The sequence below is a fragment of the Gorilla gorilla genome, chromosome 12, assembly GCF_029281585.2.
Source record: "Gorilla gorilla gorilla isolate KB3781 chromosome 12, NHGRI_mGorGor1-v2.1_pri, whole genome shotgun sequence".
Taxonomy (NCBI): domain Eukaryota; kingdom Metazoa; phylum Chordata; class Mammalia; order Primates; family Hominidae; genus Gorilla; species Gorilla gorilla.
The window spans coordinates 100,013,867-100,036,493 of NC_073236.2; the positions used below are offsets into that span (position 1 = coordinate 100,013,867).

General features: G+C 39.5%; 1 protein-coding gene across 3 annotated transcripts in view; it reads left to right on the forward strand.

The window, feature by feature from the left end:
* Positions 1-14,456: 14,456 nt before the first annotated feature.
* Positions 14,457-22,627, forward strand: part of THUMPD2 (THUMP domain 2 tRNA and snRNA guanosine methyltransferase) — a 42,398-nt gene continuing 34,227 nt past the window's right edge. The window contains exons 1-2 of one of the 3 annotated variants that reach the window (XM_019021601.4): positions 14,457-14,646; positions 22,084-22,219. In XM_019021601.4, the coding sequence (XP_018877146.4) occupies positions 14,521-14,646; positions 22,084-22,219 (262 nt within the window). In that variant the 5' untranslated portion in view covers positions 14,457-14,520. Of the gene's footprint in view, positions 14,647-22,081; positions 22,220-22,627 lie in introns of those variants that run through there. The other 2 variants (XM_019021604.4, XM_055378837.2) reach the window with 2 other exon arrangements.

Here is a 22,627-nt window from a genome sequence, read left to right on the forward strand (position 1 = left end):
GGGTTTTCTTGGGGATTCACAAAACTACTTTTAAATCTACTAAAGGAAAACAGAAAGCCAAGAGTAACAAGAGTGGCACCTGTCAGAGGTCCCCGGAATGCCTACTACTGGTTGTATCCTTTTCCTGTTGCCAAAGAGCAACATGTTGCCATTGCAATGCCCTTTTAGCTCCATGAGCATGGGCCTCTTTAGGCTTGTTCACCACCATATTGCCAGTACCTAGAACAAACAAATTACTATTTTTAAAAAACCATTGTTTTTAATTCTGTAAATGCAAACTGCAGAAGATCATACCAATGTTTGGTTTTCAAAAATTATGCATCTTGAAATGTCTAATGAGAATATGAGGTAGATAGGAGGACTTATTGTCTCAGCACAATCAAGGATTATAGTTTTTTCCCTTATCTGTGTTTAACAGATTTAAACTTTATTTGCCCTTTGCAGAACATATGGCCATTATGTTACGTATTCAGAAAATGAAACTAGTATTTAAGATTATATCATTTGATTCCTTATAGTTATGTTTTTATCTGAGTATTTAAAGATGTTTCAAAAGTAAAATCTTGTGAGTAAGGGCTGCCCTCTCCACCTGATTTAAAACTGTAAACCGTTCTCTTTCCTATATCTCTAATAACCCTTAGCCTCCTCAGATTTTATTTTAGTTTTTGGTTATTTTTTATTTGTTTGTTTGTTGCATTTTTACCTTCTAACACACTACATATCTTTATTTTCTTGCCTCCCTTTACCCCCAATTAGAATATAAATGCCACAGGGATTTTTTAAGGACAGGAATATTTGTTTTGTTTACTAATGTTTTCTGTATGCTTAGCTAAAACAGTGCCTGTCACAGAGTGGATGCTCACTAATTGTTCAATGCATGAATATTATTTTTTTAAAAATTAGATATGCCCTTCTACCATACTTATATTAATAACTAGAAATATAAAACTATAAATGCAAAACTGAGTAAGAATTATAATATATCCAACCTTGGTCTGTTTTTGGTAATGGCCTCAGGGAATGTTTCATGAGAAATAGCACGGACTTTTGTAATAACTGTTATACATTTGGGCAAATAGCTGTAGAGCTTTGGCCAGGTTTTTTCAAAACCATTTCATCCCAGGGATGTATCTGCTTTGTTTATGAGCTTGGTGCAGGATATTCTTTGTTTCAGATCAGAATGCTTTTGTAAGCAAGTAATAATAGAAGGTTTGAGGGGATTAAACTATAACGACATTCATTGTTTACTTAACAAGAAAAGGTAGGCAGGCCCAGGGTTCGATCATGTTATTTAGGGTCCAGGCTCTGTCCAACTTTCTGCTTCCCATTCTTACCTTGTTGGATTTTTTTTTCTTTTTTTTTCTTTTTGCTTAGTCAAGTGCCTCATGGTTGCAAGATGGCTACCACTGCATAAGGCTTCATACCTGCACTCAAGACAGAAAAGAAGCAGGTGATGCAACATTGGGTTTCCTGACATCTGTTCCTTTTAGAAGAAAAGCAAAAAGTTTTCCAGAAAATCCAGCAAAGTTTCACTGACCAGAACCAGGTAACATGACCATCCATGGGGATTAAAAAGGCTGGGAAGCAAATATATCTGGTCAAGAACTCAATTGCCTGACAATGATTGTCTAGCCTTGTGGGAGATTTTTAAATTCTTAATGCCTAGGCCCCACCTCTGACCAATTAAATTAGATTCATGGAGGGAAAGCAGGAATCTGTATTTTTAAAAGCCATCTGGATTATTATATTGTGCAGGTGGACCAGACCACCCAAGAATCATTGCGAGGGCTAGGCACATTGTCATCATGAGTGAAATCTGGGTTTTGTTAAAAACAGAAGTAAAGGGGAGGGGTTAAGCAAGCAAAAAACAGTGCCAGCCACACCTTCAATTTATTATTAATACTGAGAGGTGAGGCCAGCTGGACTTCCTGGGTGGAGTGGGGACTTAGGAATCTTTCCTGTCTTACAAGAGGATTGTAAAACGCACCAATCAGTGCTCTGTAAAATGCACCAATCAGCGCTCTGTAAAATGCACCAATTAGCAGGATTCTAAAAGTAGCCAATCATGGGGAGGATTGAAAAAAGGGCACTCTGATAGGACAGAAACAGAACATAGGAGGGGACAATAAAGGAATAAAAGCTGGCCACCCCAACCTGCAGCAACAACTCTCGTGGGTCCCCTTCCATGCTGTCGAAGCTTTGTCCTTTCGCTCTTCACAATAAACCTTGCTACCACTCACTCTTTGGGTCTGTGCCATCTTTAAGAGCTGTAACACTCACCGCGAAGGTCCACGGCTCCATTCTTTAAGTCAGCAAGACCACGAACCCACCAACAGGAGCCAACTCTGGACACATTACCACACCTCTACTTGAAAAGACTCATTCTGTTGTTCATGCTCACATTTATTCAGTGGACACTTATTACACACCTACTAAGTCATAGGCACTGGGGACAAAAAAATGAACAAATTCCATAAGTTGGAATCTAATGTGAGGAGACAAATATGTGAAGAAAATCCATCAAACCCAGTATAACAGGGGCTGGGAGAAGGGATGAACGGAGAGTTATTGTTCAACGGGCACAGAGTTTCAGTTTTGCAAGATTAAAAGGTTCTATGTTGCGGGAAGTCAGGGACCCCGAATGGAGGGACCAGTTGAAGCCGTGGCAGAAGAGCATAAATTGTGAAGATTTCATGGACATTTATTAGTTCCCCAAATTAATACTTTTATAATTTCTTACTCTTGTCTTTACTGCAATGTCTGAACATAAATTGTGAAGATTTCATGGACATTTATCACTTCCCCAATCAATACTCTTATAATTTCCTATGCCTGCATTTACTTTAATCTCTTAATCCTGTCATCTTCGTAAGCTGAGGATGTATGTTGCCTCAGGACCCTGTGATGATTGTGTTATCTGTACAAATTGTTTGTAAAACATGTGTTTGAACAATATGAAATCTGGGCATCCTAAAAAAGAACAGAATAACAGCGATTTTCAGGGAACAAGGGAGATAACCATAAGGTCTGACTGCCTGCGGGGCCTGGCAGAACAGAGTCATATTTCTCTTCTTGCAGAAAGCAAATAGGAGAAATATCGCTGAATTCTTTTCCCAGCAAGGAATAACCCTGGGAAAGGAATGCATTCCCAGAGGGAGATCTCTAAAATGGCCGCTCTGGGACTGTCTGTCTTATGCAGTTGAAGATAAGGGATGAAATACGCCCTGGTCTCCTACAGCGCCCTCAGGCTTGCTAGGATTAGGAAATTCCAGCCTGGCGAATTCTAGTCAGACCAGTTGTCAGCTCTCGAACCCTGTTTCCTGTTAAGATGTTTATCAATGACAGTGTGTGCCCAGCAGGACATGGAACCTCATCAGTAATTCTAATTTCACCCTGGCCTTGTGATCTTGCTCTGCCTGTCTGCCCTTGTGATCTTTTACTGCCCTTTCAAAGCATGTGATCTTTGTGACTTCCTCCCTGTTCATACCCCTCTCCGCTTTTGAAATCCCTAATAAAAGCTCGCTGGTTTTGCGGCTCAAGAGGCATCACGGAACCTGTTGACATGTGATGTCACCTCCGGAGGCCCAGCTGTAAAATTTCTCTCTTTGTAGTCTTTCTCTTTATTTCTCACTCTGGCTGACACTTAGGGAAAAATAGAAAAGAACCTACATTGAAATACTGGGGTCTGGTTGTCCCAATAGTTCTAGAGATCTGTTTAATGTGAATGTAGTTAACACTACAGAACTGTACACTTAAAAATGGTTAACATAGGCCAGGCACAGTGGCTCATGCCCGTAATCCCAGCGCTTTGGGAGGCCAAGGCGGACAGATCACCTGAGGTCAGGAGTTTGAAACCAGTCTAGCCAGCATGGTGAAACCCCACCTCTACTAAAAAAATACAAAAATTAGCCTGGCATGATGGCAGGTGCCTGTAATCCCAGCTACTTGGGAGGCTGAGGTAGGAGAATTGCTTGAACCTGGGAGGGAGAGGTTGTGCAAGCCAATATCACGCCACTGCACTTCAGCCTGGGAAAAGAGCAAGACTCTGTCTCAAAAAAAAAAAAAAAAGTTAAGATAACTTTCATGTTGTGTATTTTTTACCTAATTTATAAAATAAAACAAAAAACTAATATGCTAGGTCCTAATCAAGTACTAAGACTAAAGAGCCTGTGGGAGAACAGAGGATAGTTTTCCTTTATTGAAATCTCTGGAAGCAGATAATCTCTGCCCAGCTTATCAGTAACTATCTGTCTTTGTTCTTTAATTTAACCCTCTACAACCTAATCTGGGGACACTTACCTTGCTTGGACTATGATAAACAAATGGTAAACAAGCAGTTGCTTCATTCTGGGGCAGCCAGATGACACCTTCATGGGAATGAAATCAGCAGACCAGACAGCCAGAAAGAGACCTTGGAACTTAGAAGGCTTAAAAAGCTTTGAGGGATTAAGCCCAAGCCTTTCTTCCCATCCTCTGTGTAAACAGGCCAGTATCCCACTAACAAACCTACTCTTAAAATTGAATATATTTAAGGCTTTTCTTAGCCTTCATTTCAGCAAGCTAAACTATCTCACCTCCTTTAACCTTTCATGTAAGATTTATTTTCTTTAGTTATTTTTTTCCTTGAACTTCTCTAATTTCATACTCATGTTAAAAATGAAATTATTGGCTGGGCGTAGTGGCTCACACCTGTAATCCCAGCACTTTGGGAGGCCGAGGCAGGCAGATCACCTGAGGTCGGGAGTTCAAGACCAGCCTGACCAACATGGAGAAACCCCATCTCTACGAAAAATACAAAATTAGCTGGGCGTGGTGGTGCATGACTGTAATCCCAGCTACTTGGGAGGCTGAGGCAGGAGAATCACTTGAACCCAGGAGGCAGAGGTTGCGGTGAGCTGAGATTGTGCCATTGCACTCCAGCCTGGGCAAGAAGAGCAAAATTCTGTCTCAAAAAATAAATAAAATTATTATAATAAATGTCAGAAAAAATATTATGTTAAATAATAGTTAACAAATGTCCAGTTTGTGATCAGTTCGTGGTCCACTCTTAGTATTTAGGGTTATAACAGCTAAATTGGGATTAATATTGTGCCTAACCCAGTCTTTCCCTTGCATTTGCCCCTCTCAGATTTATCTTATTATTGATAATTTTTTTCTCAAGTTTTTGAATATCACTTCGACGGTGTTTGGGCAGAAGGCCAACTATAACTTGAAGAAGAAGAGCAAGAGATTTCCAAATCAAGTTATCACCTAGCACAGTTTTCAATAATGTACATAAATTTTTAAAATTGGATGTATTCCCAGCTTGAAGTAGCAAATACAGTCATGCATCACTTAATGAAGAGAATATGCTCTGATAAATGTGTCATTAGGCTATTTCATAGTTGTGCAAACATCATAGAGTATACTAACACAAAACTAAATAGTGTAACCTACTACAGACTTAGGCTATATGGTATAGCGTATTGCTCCTAGGCTACAAACCTGTGTAGCATGTTATTATGCTGAATCCTGTAGGCAGTTGTAACACAATAGTGACTATTTATGTATCCGAACATAAAAAAAGTACAGTAAAAGTACTGTATTAAAAATGAAAAATTATACCTGTATAGAGCACTTACCATGAATGGCGCTTGCAAAACTGGAAGTTGTTCTGGGTCAGTGAGTGAGTCAGTGAGTGAGTGGTGAGTGAATGTGAAGGCCTAGGATATTACTGTACATTGCTATAGGTTTTATAAACACTGTACACTTAGGATACCCTAAATTTATATAAAAATTTTTTTCAATAATAAAGTAATCTTAGCTTACTGTAACTTTTTTACTTTTCAACTTTTTAAATTTTTCTTACTTTTCAACCTGTTCATGATAACACTGAGCTTGAACACAAACACATTATACAGCTCTACAAATTATTTTATTTATATCCTTGTATCCTTATAATCTATAAGTTTTTTCCATTTTTAAAATTATTTATTTTAGTTTTTAAACTTTTTTGTTAAAATCTAAGACACAATCACATACATCAGCCTAGACCTACACAGTGTCAGGATCATCAAAGTCACTGTCTTTCACCTCCTTATCTCATCCCACTGGGAGGTATTGAGGGGCAATAACACACATGGAGCAGTCATCTTCTATGATAATCTCTTCTTCTAGAATACCTGCTAAAGGACCCATCTGAGGCTGTTTTACAGTTAACTTTTTCATTATAAGCAGAAGCAGTATACTCTAAAATAATGATTTAAAAATACAGCATAATAAATACATAAGCCAGTAACATAGTCACTTATTATCATTATCAAATATTATGTACTGTACATAATTGTATGGGCTATACTTCTTTATGACTGGCAATGCAGTCTGTGTAGGTTTGTTTATACCTGCATCATAATATCATAGCACAACACGTTACTCATATGTTTGTAACATGTTGTAACAAACATATGAGTGATATGAGTGACATGTGCTATGAAGTTATGACAGCTATGATGTCATTAGGCAATAGGGATTTTTCAGCTCCATAATGATCTCACAGTACCACCATCATATATGCAGTTGATCGTTGACCAAAACATCTTTATGCAGTACATGACTCTGGTTGACATAACTGGGCTATACAATTAAAAGATATGGATGTCAAATATATCTGAGATTGTTTGGATTAACAATAATTTCCAATATTTGTTATAGACTTCTCTGTCTTAGGACTCTATTTACCAGATGATGCTCAGTAGCAAAGTTGTCTTCCAGGAAATCCATCTTTCCAAAACTGTAGTGGGCTGTGCTCAACCCACAGACAAGAAGCCTTGGGGTTTTGTAACAGCACTTCTCTCCCTCCCAGTACACACACTCTTTCACAAATTTAGGAAGTCGTTATTTAAAGAAGCTCACCACCACTGTTAAAAAGAAAGCTGCCAACTTAAGAGTGTGTGTGCCCAGCCCAAAAACTCTGGAAAACCTACACTGTAATCTGCATCTAACGTAGACAGCCAATACAACATTCAACGCAATCTACGTACAATGTCCAGATAACAGATTCAATCAATTCTGATTAACACAATTAATCAATGTGCTAGTACAAAATATTTTTTTTTTGAGATGGAGTCTCACTCTGTTGCCCAGGCTGGAGTGCAGTGGAGAGATCTAGGCTCACTGCAGACTCCACCTCCCGGGTTCAAGCAATTCTGTCTCAGCTTCTTGAGTAGCTGGGATTATAGGCATGCACTACCATGCCCCACTAATTTTTGTATCTTTAGTAGAGACTGGGTTTTACCACGTTGGCCAGGCTAGTCTCGAACTCCTGACCTCAGGTGATCCACACACCTCAGCCTCCCAAAGTGCTGGAAAACCTATAAGAAATCACAAAATATAAGATTGAGACTATAAGGCCCAACCCCTGATTATAATCCCCATTAATTAACCTGCCCTGAGTTGGCCCAAGATTGCATTGTCCACACCTATCAACAATAAGTAATAAGCACTTAAGCATTAGAGGTTTGATTCATGGAAAATCTATTGTCAGTGAGGAATAAATTCAGCCAAACTCAGAAGTCAACTGGATTATCTTGATTTAAAATTGGTTTGCACCCGCATTCTATGGCAATGATGACCCAGCACCCCTCTCCGTGCATTCCCTGATGACAGACCACATGCTTAGGTGCCCCTTACCAGCCTGTGCTCTGACTTCCTGCTTCTCCTGAATGTACTCCATTGAAAGACCTCCACAACCCATGCAGAGGATGCCACTCCTTTTCCTTATCACAGCACCTTACTTTGAGTGCATCACCCTGGTACTTTCACTCCTACTATTTGAAGCAAATGGCTGTGTTTTGTTTGTTTATTTTACTGAAAGTTTGGACCACTAAAGATGGTTTAACCTGGCAGTGCCAGAAACAAATTTGAGCACTGAACATCCTTCTTAGAAGTTCTCAGCCAACACCCCACAGGGAGTATCTTACGGCCAGCTCATCCTCACTGGTCTCAGCTTTGAACGAATCTGTTCCACAGGTTCCCCATTATCTGATCTTCCCCCCCCCCGCTCCCCCCGTTAGGGTATTTCCTACCTCCTTTTGACTTCTTACGCAGAACAGTTTAATTATCTCTGTATTTCTCTGTTTATGACTTCAGAGCGTCACTAAACTCCATCAAAAAATTTTCGTAAACAGAGTATTTTGTACCTAAGATGAACTCCAGGACCAGCTTTTAAAATTATTTTTCTTAACCTGGCTACATTTCAATTTCAAAGTTTGTGAGACAGAAGTTCCATATCATCTAAATTGATCAGAGAGCCAGAGCACGAAAGCCATACATAGTGATTGAAGGTGCAAATATTGTTACCTGTCTGTGATCTGAAAGCTCAACTGGCATCAAATAATTTCAGGCATTATGTCTTATTTCAAAGATGTTTTACGAGAGAATGAAATGATTGCCTAAGCCAGTGCTTCAGGTTGTATGCTTTTGTTTTGTATCTATATTGTTTTTCTGTTTAGCCAAGTAATTCATACTCATTGCAAAAATTGTAACATTAAATATGAATATAAATAGTAAATTTTTAATTATTAGATTTCAGACTTTTTAAAAGAAAATCATTAAAGGATAAGCCTGATTATGTGTGGATATAACAGAGAACACTTTTTCAATGGTGCTAAAATCCATTTTTCAAAATCGTGCAAGATATCCATGGGCAGCAAGTAATTATCACTCTTCAACAAAAAGAAAAATATAAAAAGACAAATATGTAATAAGTAAGTCTGCTTGTTCCATAGTCTACTCTTCCTTCATGCCAATGACAGGAGCAATACTGACTGAATAAAGCCAATGTTCTAATAAACTCTTCAGATTTTATTCTGCCAAATACCATTCATAATGAAGTAAGGTACTCTATTCGTGTTTTTGAGAAAATAAAAGCTAACCCTTTGTTGTTTTTATTTGCAGATCACATCTGCTTGAGTTTTGAGGGAATTATTTTTTTCAGTTACCACTAAGAAAATACGCAAAATAAATGATCATCTACTAAAATGGAATAAGACATAGAGGAAAATGAAAAGGATAAATATCAAAACATAGGTATCCTAGCTAATGTTGGACATTTCTGGGGCTTTCTTTGTACTAAGAAATAGAAAAAGTTAGGTAATAGCAAACCTCTAAGGAAAATAATAATTCATAGTCAATATTATCATAAATGCAACAAGAGAAAAGGAATATTAAAACAATAGTCTGAGGGAGGTGAACATAACTGCAAAAAGAAAATGGCTTTATTTAGTCACTACAGTTGATTCAAGTAAATTGAAGAAAATTGCAGATTTAGTCATTCATTCATTCAACATATATATCCAAGAAATAATATCCATACTCTCTTCCAACTGGGGCATCATTAGGTCTATATTTTGAGTTTTATGAGCTCAAAATATATTTAAACAAAATCACATCAAACAGCCTCATGTCTTGAAATATGCATTAAATACATGCCACACTTTTCAGAAAAGACATTGGGAATAGTCAACTATACTTGTATATCAAAGTAATTTCATGCACTATAGATCTGAAGCAAAAATAACATATAAAAAAAGAATTCTCTCTCCAGATCAGAGCATAAAGATTGTATCTTTCGAATTTTGATTCTACATTTAAACTAGTGCTATAAACACTAATTAGCAAATACTGTTTTAAAGACAGTATTTACATATACCATGAAATGTTCTGCTGAATTTTCTCCTTTTGATTGTATGTTCAAAGAAGCACCATTCAAGATGATTATTGTGTGTACTTAAGTGGTTTAAAGGATCAGTATGTGACCAATAGTTTTTTCCCAAATGGCTTGCACTTGCAGTCATAAAAATATGTAGATTCTCTTTTTCACAATCTATACTGATTTGGTTGGAATGTGTCTGTCTGACAGATTCATGTGTCTGTATCTGTGGTTTTACCACAATACCATAATACAATTGAATTCCATAAAATTTATAAAATCCTACTCTTTCCAAGTTACTCTGTGGGGCTGCGTGGCAGGAGTTCATCATACCTCCACAGTGCAATGCCCACAAATGAATGGGGGAAGAGACTAAGCTAATACAAATCACAGGGAGAGAAGCAAACCAAGTTAGCTGCTCCTACCTGGGAAGAGTGGGTGCCTGTATCAATCAAGATTCCTTGTTGCAAGAAATAGATGCTAACTTTAACTGATTAGGCAAAGTAAAGCGTGCGTGTGTGTGTGTGTGTGTGTGTGTGTGTGTGTGTGTGTGTGTGTGTGTGTATGACTCATTTGTTGGGCAGTCTGGAAAACCAATCTGGAAGCTAAGCTTTCAGAAACTGGCCTGACCAGAAAACTAACTGCTGCCGCTACTACCACCACCCCCAGCAGTTCCTCTTCTGCCTCAGGAACTCAATCCTGTTCATGAAGCTGTTCCTGAAGGTCAGACACCCCAACAGTACCCCAGGGAAGTAAAATGAATTGTGGGAAGAGCCTTTTCCCCCACGTTGCTCATTTCTGAGTCACGTGAGGCTCACTGGTAATGTCTAGATCACATGACTATGCCCTGGTTAGCAAAGAGGCTCCACCTGCGGAGGTGGGTGGGGCCCATCAGAAGGATGATGCCCCAGACTTGGCAGAGATATGGTTTGGATTTGTGTCCCTGCCCAAATCTCGTATCGAATTGTAATCCCCAGTGTTGGAGGAGGGGCCTGGTGGGAGGTGATTGGATCATGGGGGCGGAGTTCCCCCTTGCTGTTCTCACGACAGTGAGATGAGATCTGGTTACTTAAAAGTGTGCAGCACCTCCCCATCCTCTCTCTTCCTCCTGCTCCAGCCATCTAAGAGAAGCCTGCTTCCCCTGTCCCCATGAATGTAAGTTTCCTGAGGCCTCCCTAGCCATGCTTCCTGTTGAGCCTGTGGAACAGTGGGCCAATTAAACCTCTTTTCTTTATAGATTACCCAGTCTCAGGCATTTCTTTATAGCAGTACAAGAATGGGCTAATATGGTGCTCAAAGGGAGATAAGAAACCAAAAACATGACAAAGGCTTACTCAGCTTCAGAATAAGCTCGTTTATTCAACTTCATTAAGTGGCTACCGTTGCTGGGCCCAGTTGCTTTCATTTTATTCCCATATATGACACTGTATTGTCATCCTTTATATGCCCATCTCAGCAATTCAGCCCTGTCACCATTACCTCCCATTGATTTGAAAGTTTCTCAAAGGCTGGAACATTTAACTGGCACATTTGCCACAAACTCAACAAATATCTATGTATGAATAAATGAATGATAAAGGTATAAAATATTGCATAAAAGGGTACAAGAAAGGCAGGAAAGTGCACCAGAGAAGATGTGGCATTCTAGCTTATCCTCAAAGAAAAAGAAAGAAAGGAAGAGAAGAGCGCTCTAGCCAAAGGGAACCATATAAGCAAAGGCCTGGGAGAAGGGAAGTAGTGGGCATTTTGAAGAAGTTAGCACTTGAATTGCTTGGCATCTAGCAACGGTTCTTCATCTCATGGAGAGAAGAGGCCAAGGCTTGTCACCAACCCTACTCAACTGTACTGGAATACAGGAGAGTGGGGTGGCAAGCTTGACAGTGGTGACTTCTCAGGTAATTCTGAGGAGTATTCCTGGGTAAGAAACATTATTTATAAAGTGTATAGGGAGGAAGAAGAGATAGTGAGGAAGAGAGGAAGAAGAAAGGAAAGTTGTGAAGAAGTTTATTTTGGAGGAATCCCCTTTGTGCTCTCACTTCTCTACTTCATTGGCCTTACTACATTGCCCTTATTCCTGTATCCTGCTTGCAAAGGCCCCTGCTGATAGGGCAGTTACAGCAATTCTCCTGAGAGGGGCCTCCTTAGTTGCCCTTTCATTTAGTTACTTTTTATTGGCATACATTTGAGAGGCCACCACAGGCAAGCCAGTGTTCTCGCTACAGATGCCCAGATGAAGTCATCCCATCCTCAAGGATTTCACAATCTATAGCACTTGCATTTTAATATATAAGTATATACATCATACACCTTTAAGAACTAAAAGAATTGCCAGTGGCACCAAAATAGGGAGCTATCTCAAAGCAAATATTCTTGTCCTAAATTCTTAAAACACCTCCACTTAAAAGTCTGTCCATTCTAAAATTGTTCCTGCCGACTTCCAATTTCCTACATGTTGAAATATGTAATATTTGAACAGTAAATTGCAGCTGGATATGCTAAATTTGTCTATAGGGATCCATAGTTTTCAGAAGGGACTTTTTCAAAGAAGAAGAGATGATGGAGAAAAGAGTATCTGAGTAATGGGGGAGAGAATTCCAGGCAACTCTCTTACCAGAAAATGAATTAATTTCTCCCTAAAGAGGCAGAACTCCCCCTATTCCATCGCATTGCAAGCATTTTGTGAAGGGCATTGGTACAGCTGACATACTGCAGCACAGTTCAAAAGGAACAAATGCACATGACTCCCACATCTGAAACAAGAGTAGGCCCGACCTTGCTGACCAAAGGCTCCTGGAGGGGAAAAGACATCAGAAGAAAGAGGGGAAAGTAAGGGGAAGATTGATTGGCTCTGCAAAACTGCAGCCTCAGCTCAGCTGTGGTTTCACCCAGGCCAGCACACTGTTGGTCGGTGCTGGACTGAATAGGTCATTTTATTTTTTCAGCTGCCTTTGGTTGTACTGACATAACTGGGCCCCTACCCACTGCTCTACCGCATCTCTTTCTACTCCACTTTATGCTCTAATAACACCCAACCGCTATCGTGGCCTTCCTGTTCCCCATCCCCCCACACGCCGTCTCATTTTCATCTGCTGCTTCTCCCTCTTACACATCCTTCATGCTGGACTCAAGAGCGATTTTGTCCAGGAAGCCCTCCCTGCCTCCTCTTTGTCGGTGCTGTCATAGCTTCCCGGGTATGTCCTCAGTGAGTCATTCAACTTCACCATCCTCTAAGCCCTTGAAGTCCAAACCCTTGCTTACCCATCTTTGAATCCTCAAGACAGGGTGGTGACTGGCAGAGAGTAGGTGTTCAGTATTTGTTGAACTGAATGGAATGCATCCTATCTGCATACTTAACACCTTGGGCACAGAATGTAGAGAGAACTAAAGAGGGTTCCTGTCCTCCCCAGACAGACTTGACAGTCAGAACCCCAAAGTATAGAGAAGTTGGAATGAACTATGGCAGTAGCCCAGAAAAGGAAAACATGTATCTGAGGGCAAGAAAAGAATTCATCAAAATGGCAGTGTGTGAGGGCTGGGTGCCTGTAATCCCAGCACTTTGGGAGGCCGAGGCAGGCGGATCGCTTGATCTCAGGAGTTCGAGACCAGCCTGGCCAACATGGTGAAACCCCTTCTCTACAAAAAATACAAAAATTAGCCCGGTGTGGTGGGGCTTGCCTGTGGTCCCAGCTACTGGAGAGGCTGAGGTGGGAGGATCACTTGAGCTCAGGAGGTGGAGGTTGCAGTGAGCCAAGATCACGTCACTGCGCTCCAGCCGGGGCGACAGAGGGAGACCCTGTCTCAAAAAATAAAAAATAAAAAGAAGCATCTGAAGAGTCTTAGGACCGAACCTTGGAAAAGCTCATGTTATGTGACTCCATGAAGAATTTTTACTGTACGGCCCAGTAGAGCATGAGCTGGGTGGGGGCGGGGGTGTGTGTGGGAGTGTCGGGGGAGGTGAGGGAGTATCAGTTCTTCACCTTAACATCCCATTCTGAAGCACAGGACAGCCCCTTGTCAGAGACAGACGTGCATTTATCATTTCTGTATAACTGATTCAATATACAGCTACAGAGCTAATTTCACGCTGTTTATCTTGTAACATGGATTCTGTCTATGCTTCCCAAGTAATATTTTCATTTCCATTTTAAAATTCAGAGTTTAGAAAAATGCCTTCAAATACTGTTAGGAGAACCATTCAAATCAGGTGCCCAAAACTAGATGGCACATTCATTCATCTATGGCTGGATGGTTAAATAAGTAGTGCAAGAAATATGAGCTGTTTCAGAACGCAGACATTTGTTAGAGAACAGGAACTTCTGCTCTCCGTCCTGGAGATTCCAACGTTTGGCCCGATTCTTTGTGAAAACAGACCAGGGCTCCTTCTATGAGAAGAGTAGAGGAGACGAATGAAGGACAGGAAGAGGATGGAGTTGGGAGGAATGGAGGAAAAGGCATTATGTTAGATAAGGAGAAATCTAGGCTCCAGCCTCAGCTGTGCTGCTAACTCGCTGTCTCTTGACCTCTCTGGGCATTAATTTCCTCAATCTACAAAATAAGACAACTGGACTGAATTATCAATTCTAACCCTTCCACCTGCGATTCTAACCCATTCTGGTGCCTAATCAAGGAGGGGACAGATGGTCAACCAGGAAGACCCATAGGGGCCACAGAGGGCTGATGCGACCCTCCCGGGCTCTCCCTCCCCCCACCCTCCCCCTCCCCCTCTCCCTCTCCCCTTTGGCATCACACGCCCCTGCGCGCCGCCTCCAGGAGCGAGCCGCGCGCGCCCGAGGCCACGTGACCCGAAGCCGCGGGGGCGCGCCTGAGCCGCCATGTCGGAGGCGCGTGGAGAGCCAGGGTCCGGGCCTGAGGCTGGCGCCCGATTCTTCTGCACTGCGGGTCGCGGCCTGGAGCCGTTCCTGATGCGGGAGGTGCGGGCGCGGCTGGCGGCCACGCAGGTGAGTTGGCCTCGCTGCGCGCCTGGGGAGGTGGGCGGCCCTGTCCCTGCCCTGTTGCCCACCCCAGTCGTGGACGCGGGAAAGCGACGCTGGCGCCCCTCTCTGTTCCACGCGACGGTCGCCGCCCCCCGAGGTTGACTGGCAGGCGCTTCCGCTCCGGCCGAGAGAAGCCACCATTCCTTTCTTTCCTTGCATAGCAAATCCAGTTCCTCACTTCTCAGGGCTCAAGTTTTTAAGAGAGGTGTTGAGGCAAGTTATTTCCTGGATTCTTTAAAGTAGTAAGTAGTGCCTGTAATTAGAATCTGGCCTGTCAGAGTTAGAACCCTTCGCTCTTTAAATGCAAACATAATCTCCAAGTTCAGTTACCTGACTTTTTGTTAGTTTCTTGACAGTGATTGTATTTTACTACATAGGATTGTTGTGAGAATTAAATCATATAGCGTATGCAAAGTACACTTTAAACACGCAGTAAATAGCAGCCAGAAAAATAATATACTCTTGCAGGCCTCATAGTTATCTGTTATTGATTTCTATGAAATGAACAAGGTTTTAAGCATCGGTTTAGGTTTTAGAATGTTGAAAACTGGTTTCTTGAAAGTAGGGGATGAAGGTATAATAGAAAAGGTATCTTGATGGGGTGTATGGGACACTGTGAGTGATGTACTCTTGGAAAAGGAGAGCTTGCTAAATGAAATTAACCCCTCCATCCTGGCAGCTCCTACAGTGTGGGAAGCCCACAAAAGGAGTTTCTGCAGTGAAAGGTTGGAGTCATGAAGAATTATGTCAGTTTTATTAGACTACCTGCCACTTGTGTTTTGGGTCACAAAATTTAATAGAGTATTGAATGTAGCTAATCTTAAAAAGCATCAATATATAATAACTACTGACATTTATTGAACATTTAATATATGTCAGGCACATGTTCTTAGATCTTTACCCTATATTTATTTGCGTACTTTTCACAACAGCCCTATAAGGTAGGTGTTCCACATTTAACAGATGAGAAAAATGAAGCACAGGTAAGTCCAAGAATTTATTCCAGTCATGCAACTAGAAGATCGCAAAGATGGGATTCACACCCGAGCTGGGAAATCAAGAATGAGTATATAATCATGTTCAAACCAGGCCCACTCTATGACCATGACATAGGGGTGCGCTGGCTTGTTTTTTTAAATGCTAACTTAGAGTGCTTGGTATGAAAGAGAGAGATAGCTTGGCCCAATTAATATGTAGGATTATTAGAAAAAGGAAAGACTCTCTGCTTGTTCTCCATCTTCTCTAAAGACAAATGAAATGGGGAAAACTTTATTACCAGGAAGAAAATTCAATTAAATACAGGGAAAACTTTTTGACAGTGAGAGTAATTAAATGCCAGTAGATTTGGGAATTTCCATATTCTGCTCTTGTATGTTTGAAAGATAGATAGGTCTGGAAATGGGATCTGAACAAATAATCTCTGAAATTCCACCCCAGTTGCTCTGATACAAAGTGAACTCTCAAAGTTAAGGCAATCCTGAAATAACAGTGATGACAACTAACATTTATTAAACACTTAAAATGTTAGACAAGTTATGTGCATGTTATGATTTAATCCTCGAAAGACTCCTATGTGATAGACTTTTACCTCCATATTTTACCAAAAAAAGAGAAAATTGGGACTTGTCTCTGAGTCTCTCTAGCTTTAAAGCCCATGTGCTTTACCACTAGGCTAAATTACCGTGGGAATCTTCCCTGGAACATTGGATGTAGTTTATTTCTGTAACACCATGGTAGAGTATGTATGGTCTTTAGAATCAAAAGACCTGTGTGCAGATCTTATATATTCCTTTAGTGGATTTGTAACTTTGGGCAAATTACTCAAATTTCTGAGCCTCAATTTTCTTGGATGTAAAATAGAGATGATAGCTACTTTAAAGGATTACTGCAGTCCCTGAAATAAAGATAGCACAGGTAGCATGGTGCCGAACAAATAGTTGGTGCTCAATTTTAGTTCCCATACAATGAGTTGTACAGGAATACTTAAAACATTCTTTCAATGATAAGAGAGTGTTAGAAACTTTGGATCGCATCAAGGAAATTAACACTCTAAAATGTAAATTTACAAAACAGATTAATTCAAGAATGATTGTTTAAGAAAGTAATCATTTTAATGTGTTTTTGCAATTTTCGTGAACATAAGAATCACTGAGGAAGCTTGTTGAAAATGAGTATTTCTGGGTGCCAGCCCCAAAAGGTTTTCTTTTAGTAGGGTGGCTGATAAGCCCAGGTGCTACTATTTTAACATGAAAACATGCTCCCCTCTCAGATAACTCCCATCACACAGTTTGCAGTGGAAAATTTCCTGTGTATTCTTTTTAGCTTTTTATCATGGAGAATTTCAAAAATATGCAAAAGTAAACAAAATAGTATGCCAAATCCAGCCTGGTATAGTGGCTCATGCCTGTAATCCCAGCACTTTGGGAAGCCAAGGTGGGCGGATTACCTGAGGTCAGGAGTTCGAGAGCAGCCTGGACAACGTGGTGAAACCCCGTCTCTACTAAAAATACAAAAATCCAGGTGTGGTGGCGTACACCTGTAGTCCCTGCTATTCAGGAGGCTGAGGCACGAGAATTGCTTGAACCTTGGAGGCGGAGGTTGGAGTGAGCCAAGATCGCACCACTGCACTCCAGCCTGGGTGACAGAGTGAGACTCCATCTCAAAAAAAAAAAAAAAAAAAAAAAAATAGTATACTGAGTCTCCATGGTGTAGTTTAACATGTTCCTCTATCCTCTGTATTTCCTGTAAGTTGGAATTCTGTAAGTTGTATCTAGAACTTGGTCAGATTCAGGTTTGATGTTTTTTCTCCCCTCTGGTTGTATGGCAAATTTCTTCATAAGTCCCTGGATGATGTTAAATATTTAATTTACATATCTACAAACACATATCACTTAGACTACTTTGAAGAAAGTAATATATTGAGAAAAATTAAGCTTTACTTTATAATGATGTTTAATGTATTATTAAGTACTGCTATTTATTGTAAGACTAGTAGTAGGAACAGTTATTTCAAGATAAAATTGAATGTTGTAGAGATATCTCTAATGTCAGTTCACCAGAAGAGTCCTGTCAGTTGATTCATTGATCTTTATAAACTCACATATCAAACACTATTAACACAGGTCCTGAATAGGCCACATAAATTTTTGTTTTTAAATGGTGGCATCACAATTGAGGGTAATAGGGTAGAATTAAGCATGAAGTCAAGTTATTCCATAGTTATTTTCATTTAATGGAATAATTGCATAAGGTTGCCTTAAAGATTTTCTGCATTCCCTTTAGATTGAATGCCTCTTTTTTTTTTTTTTTTTTTTTTTTTTGACATAGTCTTACTCTGTCGCCCAGGCTGGAGTGCAGTGGCGCAATCTTGGCTCACTGCAACCTCCGCCTCCTGGGTTCAAGCGATTCTCCTGCCTCAGCCTCCCAAGTAGCTGGGATTACAGGTGCCCAGCTAATTTTTGTATCTATAGTAGAGACAGGGTTTCTGCTAAACATATTGGCCAGGCTGGTCTTGAACTCCTGACTTCAAGTGATCCACCCGCCTTGGCCTCTCAAAGTGCTGGGATTACAGGCATGAGCCACCATGCCCAGCTGAATGCCCTTTTTACAAATTAAGTGAAACATATTTTTGAATTCATTCCTCTAAAATAAACGAAAACAAACTCAAACAACACCTTAACCCATCATGTAGCACTTTCAAATTAATTCTGTAACTAAATGGGATCTGTAGAATTAGGAGACCTTTGGCACCTCCCTATATCATGATCTGTTTTTGCATAGATTTAAACTTTTTAAAAAAATTGTGACAGGATCAGGCTCTGTCACTCAGGCTAGGGAACAGTGGCGTGATCACAGATCACTGCAACCTTGATTTCCCTGGCTCAAGCAATCCTCCCACCTTACCCTTCTGAGTAGCCTCTTGGACTACAGGCATATGCCACTGTGCCCAGCTCATTTACTTTTTGTACCAACAGGGTCTCACCATGTTGTCCAGGCTGATCTCAAACTCCTGGGCTCAAGCAGTCCTCCCGCTTTGGCCTCCCAAAGCACTGGAATTATAGGCATGACCTACCACATTCAGCCTAGATTTGAACTTTTAATCTTTGTGTTAAATTTGAATCCATGAATTTTGATATGTGAATTTTAAAAGAAAGGAAAAATGCTGTTTAGATATGCTAGCAGATAATAGAGCTGTTATTAATAAAGGCTGTTACTTCATCTTCAGGAGTGTTATACATAAAACCAGCTGTTTTTAGATACTTGGTTATGATTTCATTCTAGACAGAAAAAACAGATTGTATATATAAATAAATTTTCAGGTAAGAAACATGAGAATGAAATATTCCAAATGCCTTATGTCTCCGAGTATTGTATTAAATATGAACAGTTATAAGCAATAAACTAAAGAAAATTAGTAGCTTCAGCAGTTTTTGAAGTCATAAGCACCAAAATTCATTCTCCCTACTGTTTTAAGATATCATACCTATCTTCACAAAGAGTGAGCTGTTTAAGTGCATGCACAGATAGGATTATTTGATTCTCACAGTGTACTAGTACTATTTTACAATCTATTAAACTACTGTAAGTCCTCATTTAATGTCATCCGTAGGTTCCTGGAAACTGACTTCAAGCAAAAGGATGTATAATTAAATCATTTTTACCATAGGCTAATTGAAATAAACAAGAGTTCCTATAGCATATTTCTGGTCACAAAAATTTCACAAACTTACAAATAGGTTATTTAGAACACTTCTGATAGTAAACGCTGAAATAACACTTCTAATGTTAAACATTGAAATAAATGTAATCTATACATACATTTAAGAAAGATTGATAAAAACAAGTAAGATAATTATTTATCCAACTGTTCCAGTTCAGTTATTCCAGGGTTTTCACTGGCCAGAGCCTATCTTGGCAGCTCAGGGCACAAGGCGGGAACTAGCCCTGCATAGGATGCCATCCCATTGCCCGGCACACTCACACACACCCACATTTACTTGCACTGGGACCACGTAAACATACCAGTTACCTAACAGGCACACTCTGGGATGTCGGAGGAAACTGGGGTACTCAGAGAAAACCCATGCAGACATGGTTCACCCGGACAGTAGCCCTGGCTGGGAATTGGTATTTTTTCTTATCATAATGAAACGATGTTGAACGAAACAGTGTTATTCAAGGACCTGCTGTACTTCTGATAATATGCTTATTCTAAAAGAAATGTAGGCCTTATAATTCGTAGAATAATGTTGCTGCTTTTGGTTTTGAGAATGTATAATTCTTAGAATAATGTTGCAGTTTTGGGTTTCGAGAATGTATTTGGCATTTTACTGCACCAACATATACTATTCTTATGATTTGATGCTCTAAATAAACTTTTTGGGTCCTCTTAATTAACTTAATTGTCGTGTTCTTTTTGGAAACCACTTGCCCCAGGGGGAAATATGTATATTTTTAAAATATAAATATATACATATTTTTAAATGTAAATATGTATTTTATATATATGTATGTGTTAGAGAAAGCTCATCGGATAAAATGCTTCCCTTGATGTTTGAATAAGAAAAGAGGATCTTTGTACAAATAAGTAACTAAATATCTAGATCACTGGCTACTTAGGTTAAAGTCACTGGTCTAGATGTTTGCATCATTTTACTTGTTTACAGAATTTGAAACTTAAAATCATACATTTTCAGTAAAATATTTAGTTCTTAGCAAAATATTTAGAATCTTAGCAAAGTATTTCATCTGTTAAATTGTTCTATGATGGCTTTAGTATCAACTATATTCTTATGTCAGGTAACAAAATCTGAATTTTTGATAATTTACTTTTTGAAACTTTGTTTTCAAGTTTCTAAGCATTTTGAAGTATATACTTTAGTTTTGGGAAAATGTCACCTATGTAATGAGAAAGAAGTAAATTCTAGAAACCAGAAGTTCTGGTTTTGGTTACTTCACTATCCCCTTATATATTGATGCCTAAACATTCTTTTCATTCCCTGCTTCCTCCCATAATGTCATTGTCTGTTCCTCCATCTGTTTTGGTCAGTGCATTGCTGTAAGCTGTTTGAGTTTTAACTGCGCCAATCTAGCACTTCCTCAGGAGAGATTCTCTTTCATCAGCCTGGAGTAGCAACCCCAGAAATTACCATTCCAAGGGCTTAATTAGGTCTTGACAGATCCAAAACAAGCAAAAACCCTTGGAGTTCAAGTACCCATGGATGGTAGCTGCCTTAACACACAGGAAACCCCACATTCCCTGGTGTCTGTGTTCTAGGAGATTATTTAGAACCATGTTATTCAATTGTTGGCCACTGCTAAAAAGAGAATTCCAAGAAAGCCCACATCCATCCTGGACTTAAGAGGGTTGGGTTGACCCTAAAAGAGTTAAGATTCCACTGGTATTGAGCACCATTTGTCACAACATGTTAGGCTTCCTGTGAGTCAGTGCTCTTTTCATTTTCCTTCTCTTGCCACATATCCATCCTGTCTCCAAAACCTGTTTCTGTTTGATGCATATGTCTTGCTTCTATTCATTATCTAGTTTCTGCAGCCAAGTATCTCATCATTCCTACCTTAGTAACCTACTTCTCCCTCTAGCATCACATTCTACACTCAGTCATTTATGCCTCTTCTGGAGTAATTTTTTCTGCCAGCTAATTCAGTGCTGTCACAGTTTTCATCAAAAGTCTATAATGGTTGACCATTACCATTCGTGGTACTCAAAATTTCATGACCATTTGTCAAGCTGACCTAAACTACGTTATCCATCCACCTGACACTACCAATCAGCATAATAAAGCAAATGTTGCTTACAGTTTACTTCAGCCAGGTTTTCACTCCCACTTCCGCATCTGCCCCTTGTTTTTTTGTTAGAATCCTTCTTCTCAAATCTTACAGGATTCTTTCCCAAGACTCTTTGTAATGTCGCCTTTCATATTCATTGCTACTTAGTGTACTTATAGCTTGTCAGTGCATTATAATGTTAAAACTTTTTAGTTTTCTTCTGGATTTAATTCAAGTTATTGTCTTATAAATCTTATGTTTTAATGTGTATGTCAGTGTGTGTCTATTATTATTCAGGATATATGTTTTATGCTTCCTGGTAGCCTACAGGTAGGTCTTCAATAAATATCCATCTTGGGCTAGACACCTAATTTGTCCAGTACATTATACCTTTCTTTTGTCTACTTTTGGTGGTGATCGAATCTACCTTAGAGGGTGGTTATAAGGATAAGGAGGAAAATACTTATTCAGTGTTCCTAGTACAGAGCCTGACAAATAGTAGATACTTCAGAAATGGTTATTTTTATTTTTAATTTAGATGCTATATCTTAAGGGAAAAAATATGGTTTTTACACTGACACTGGACTACATTAAAAGCTGTTTTTCTATTTCTAGGTTGAATATATTTCAGGAAAGGTTTTTTTCACCACCTGTTCTGATTTGAATATGTTGAAGAAATTAAAATCTGCAGAAAGATTATTTTTGCTGATTAAAAAGCAGTTTCCACTTATTATTTCTTCTGTAAGTAAAGGTATGGCATATTCATATGCATGTTGCTTTTACCCACATGATACATTGTACTCCAACATTTTCTGCTTGATAATATGTAGCCATTTTACACTTTAATATTCATTGACATGTGTGGGATCATTAATTATGTATTTTTCTGTATTTCCTGAATATTATCACCTGATTGTAGTAGAATATTTCTTCTCTTTGCAACCTGCGTGCTGCCTTTTTAATGAGATTTTAATGTCCTAAGCCACATTTCTTCTTTGAGAATTATGATCAGGTACCTTCTCTAGAGATATATATGGTCAGTTGCATTTATTTGGATTTAGAAACATGAACTAATCCAAAATGCATTATTTTAATAGTAAATCAGTGAAAATCATCACCTTGTGAATTTTAACTGTGTGATATAATTGGAAAAATACTG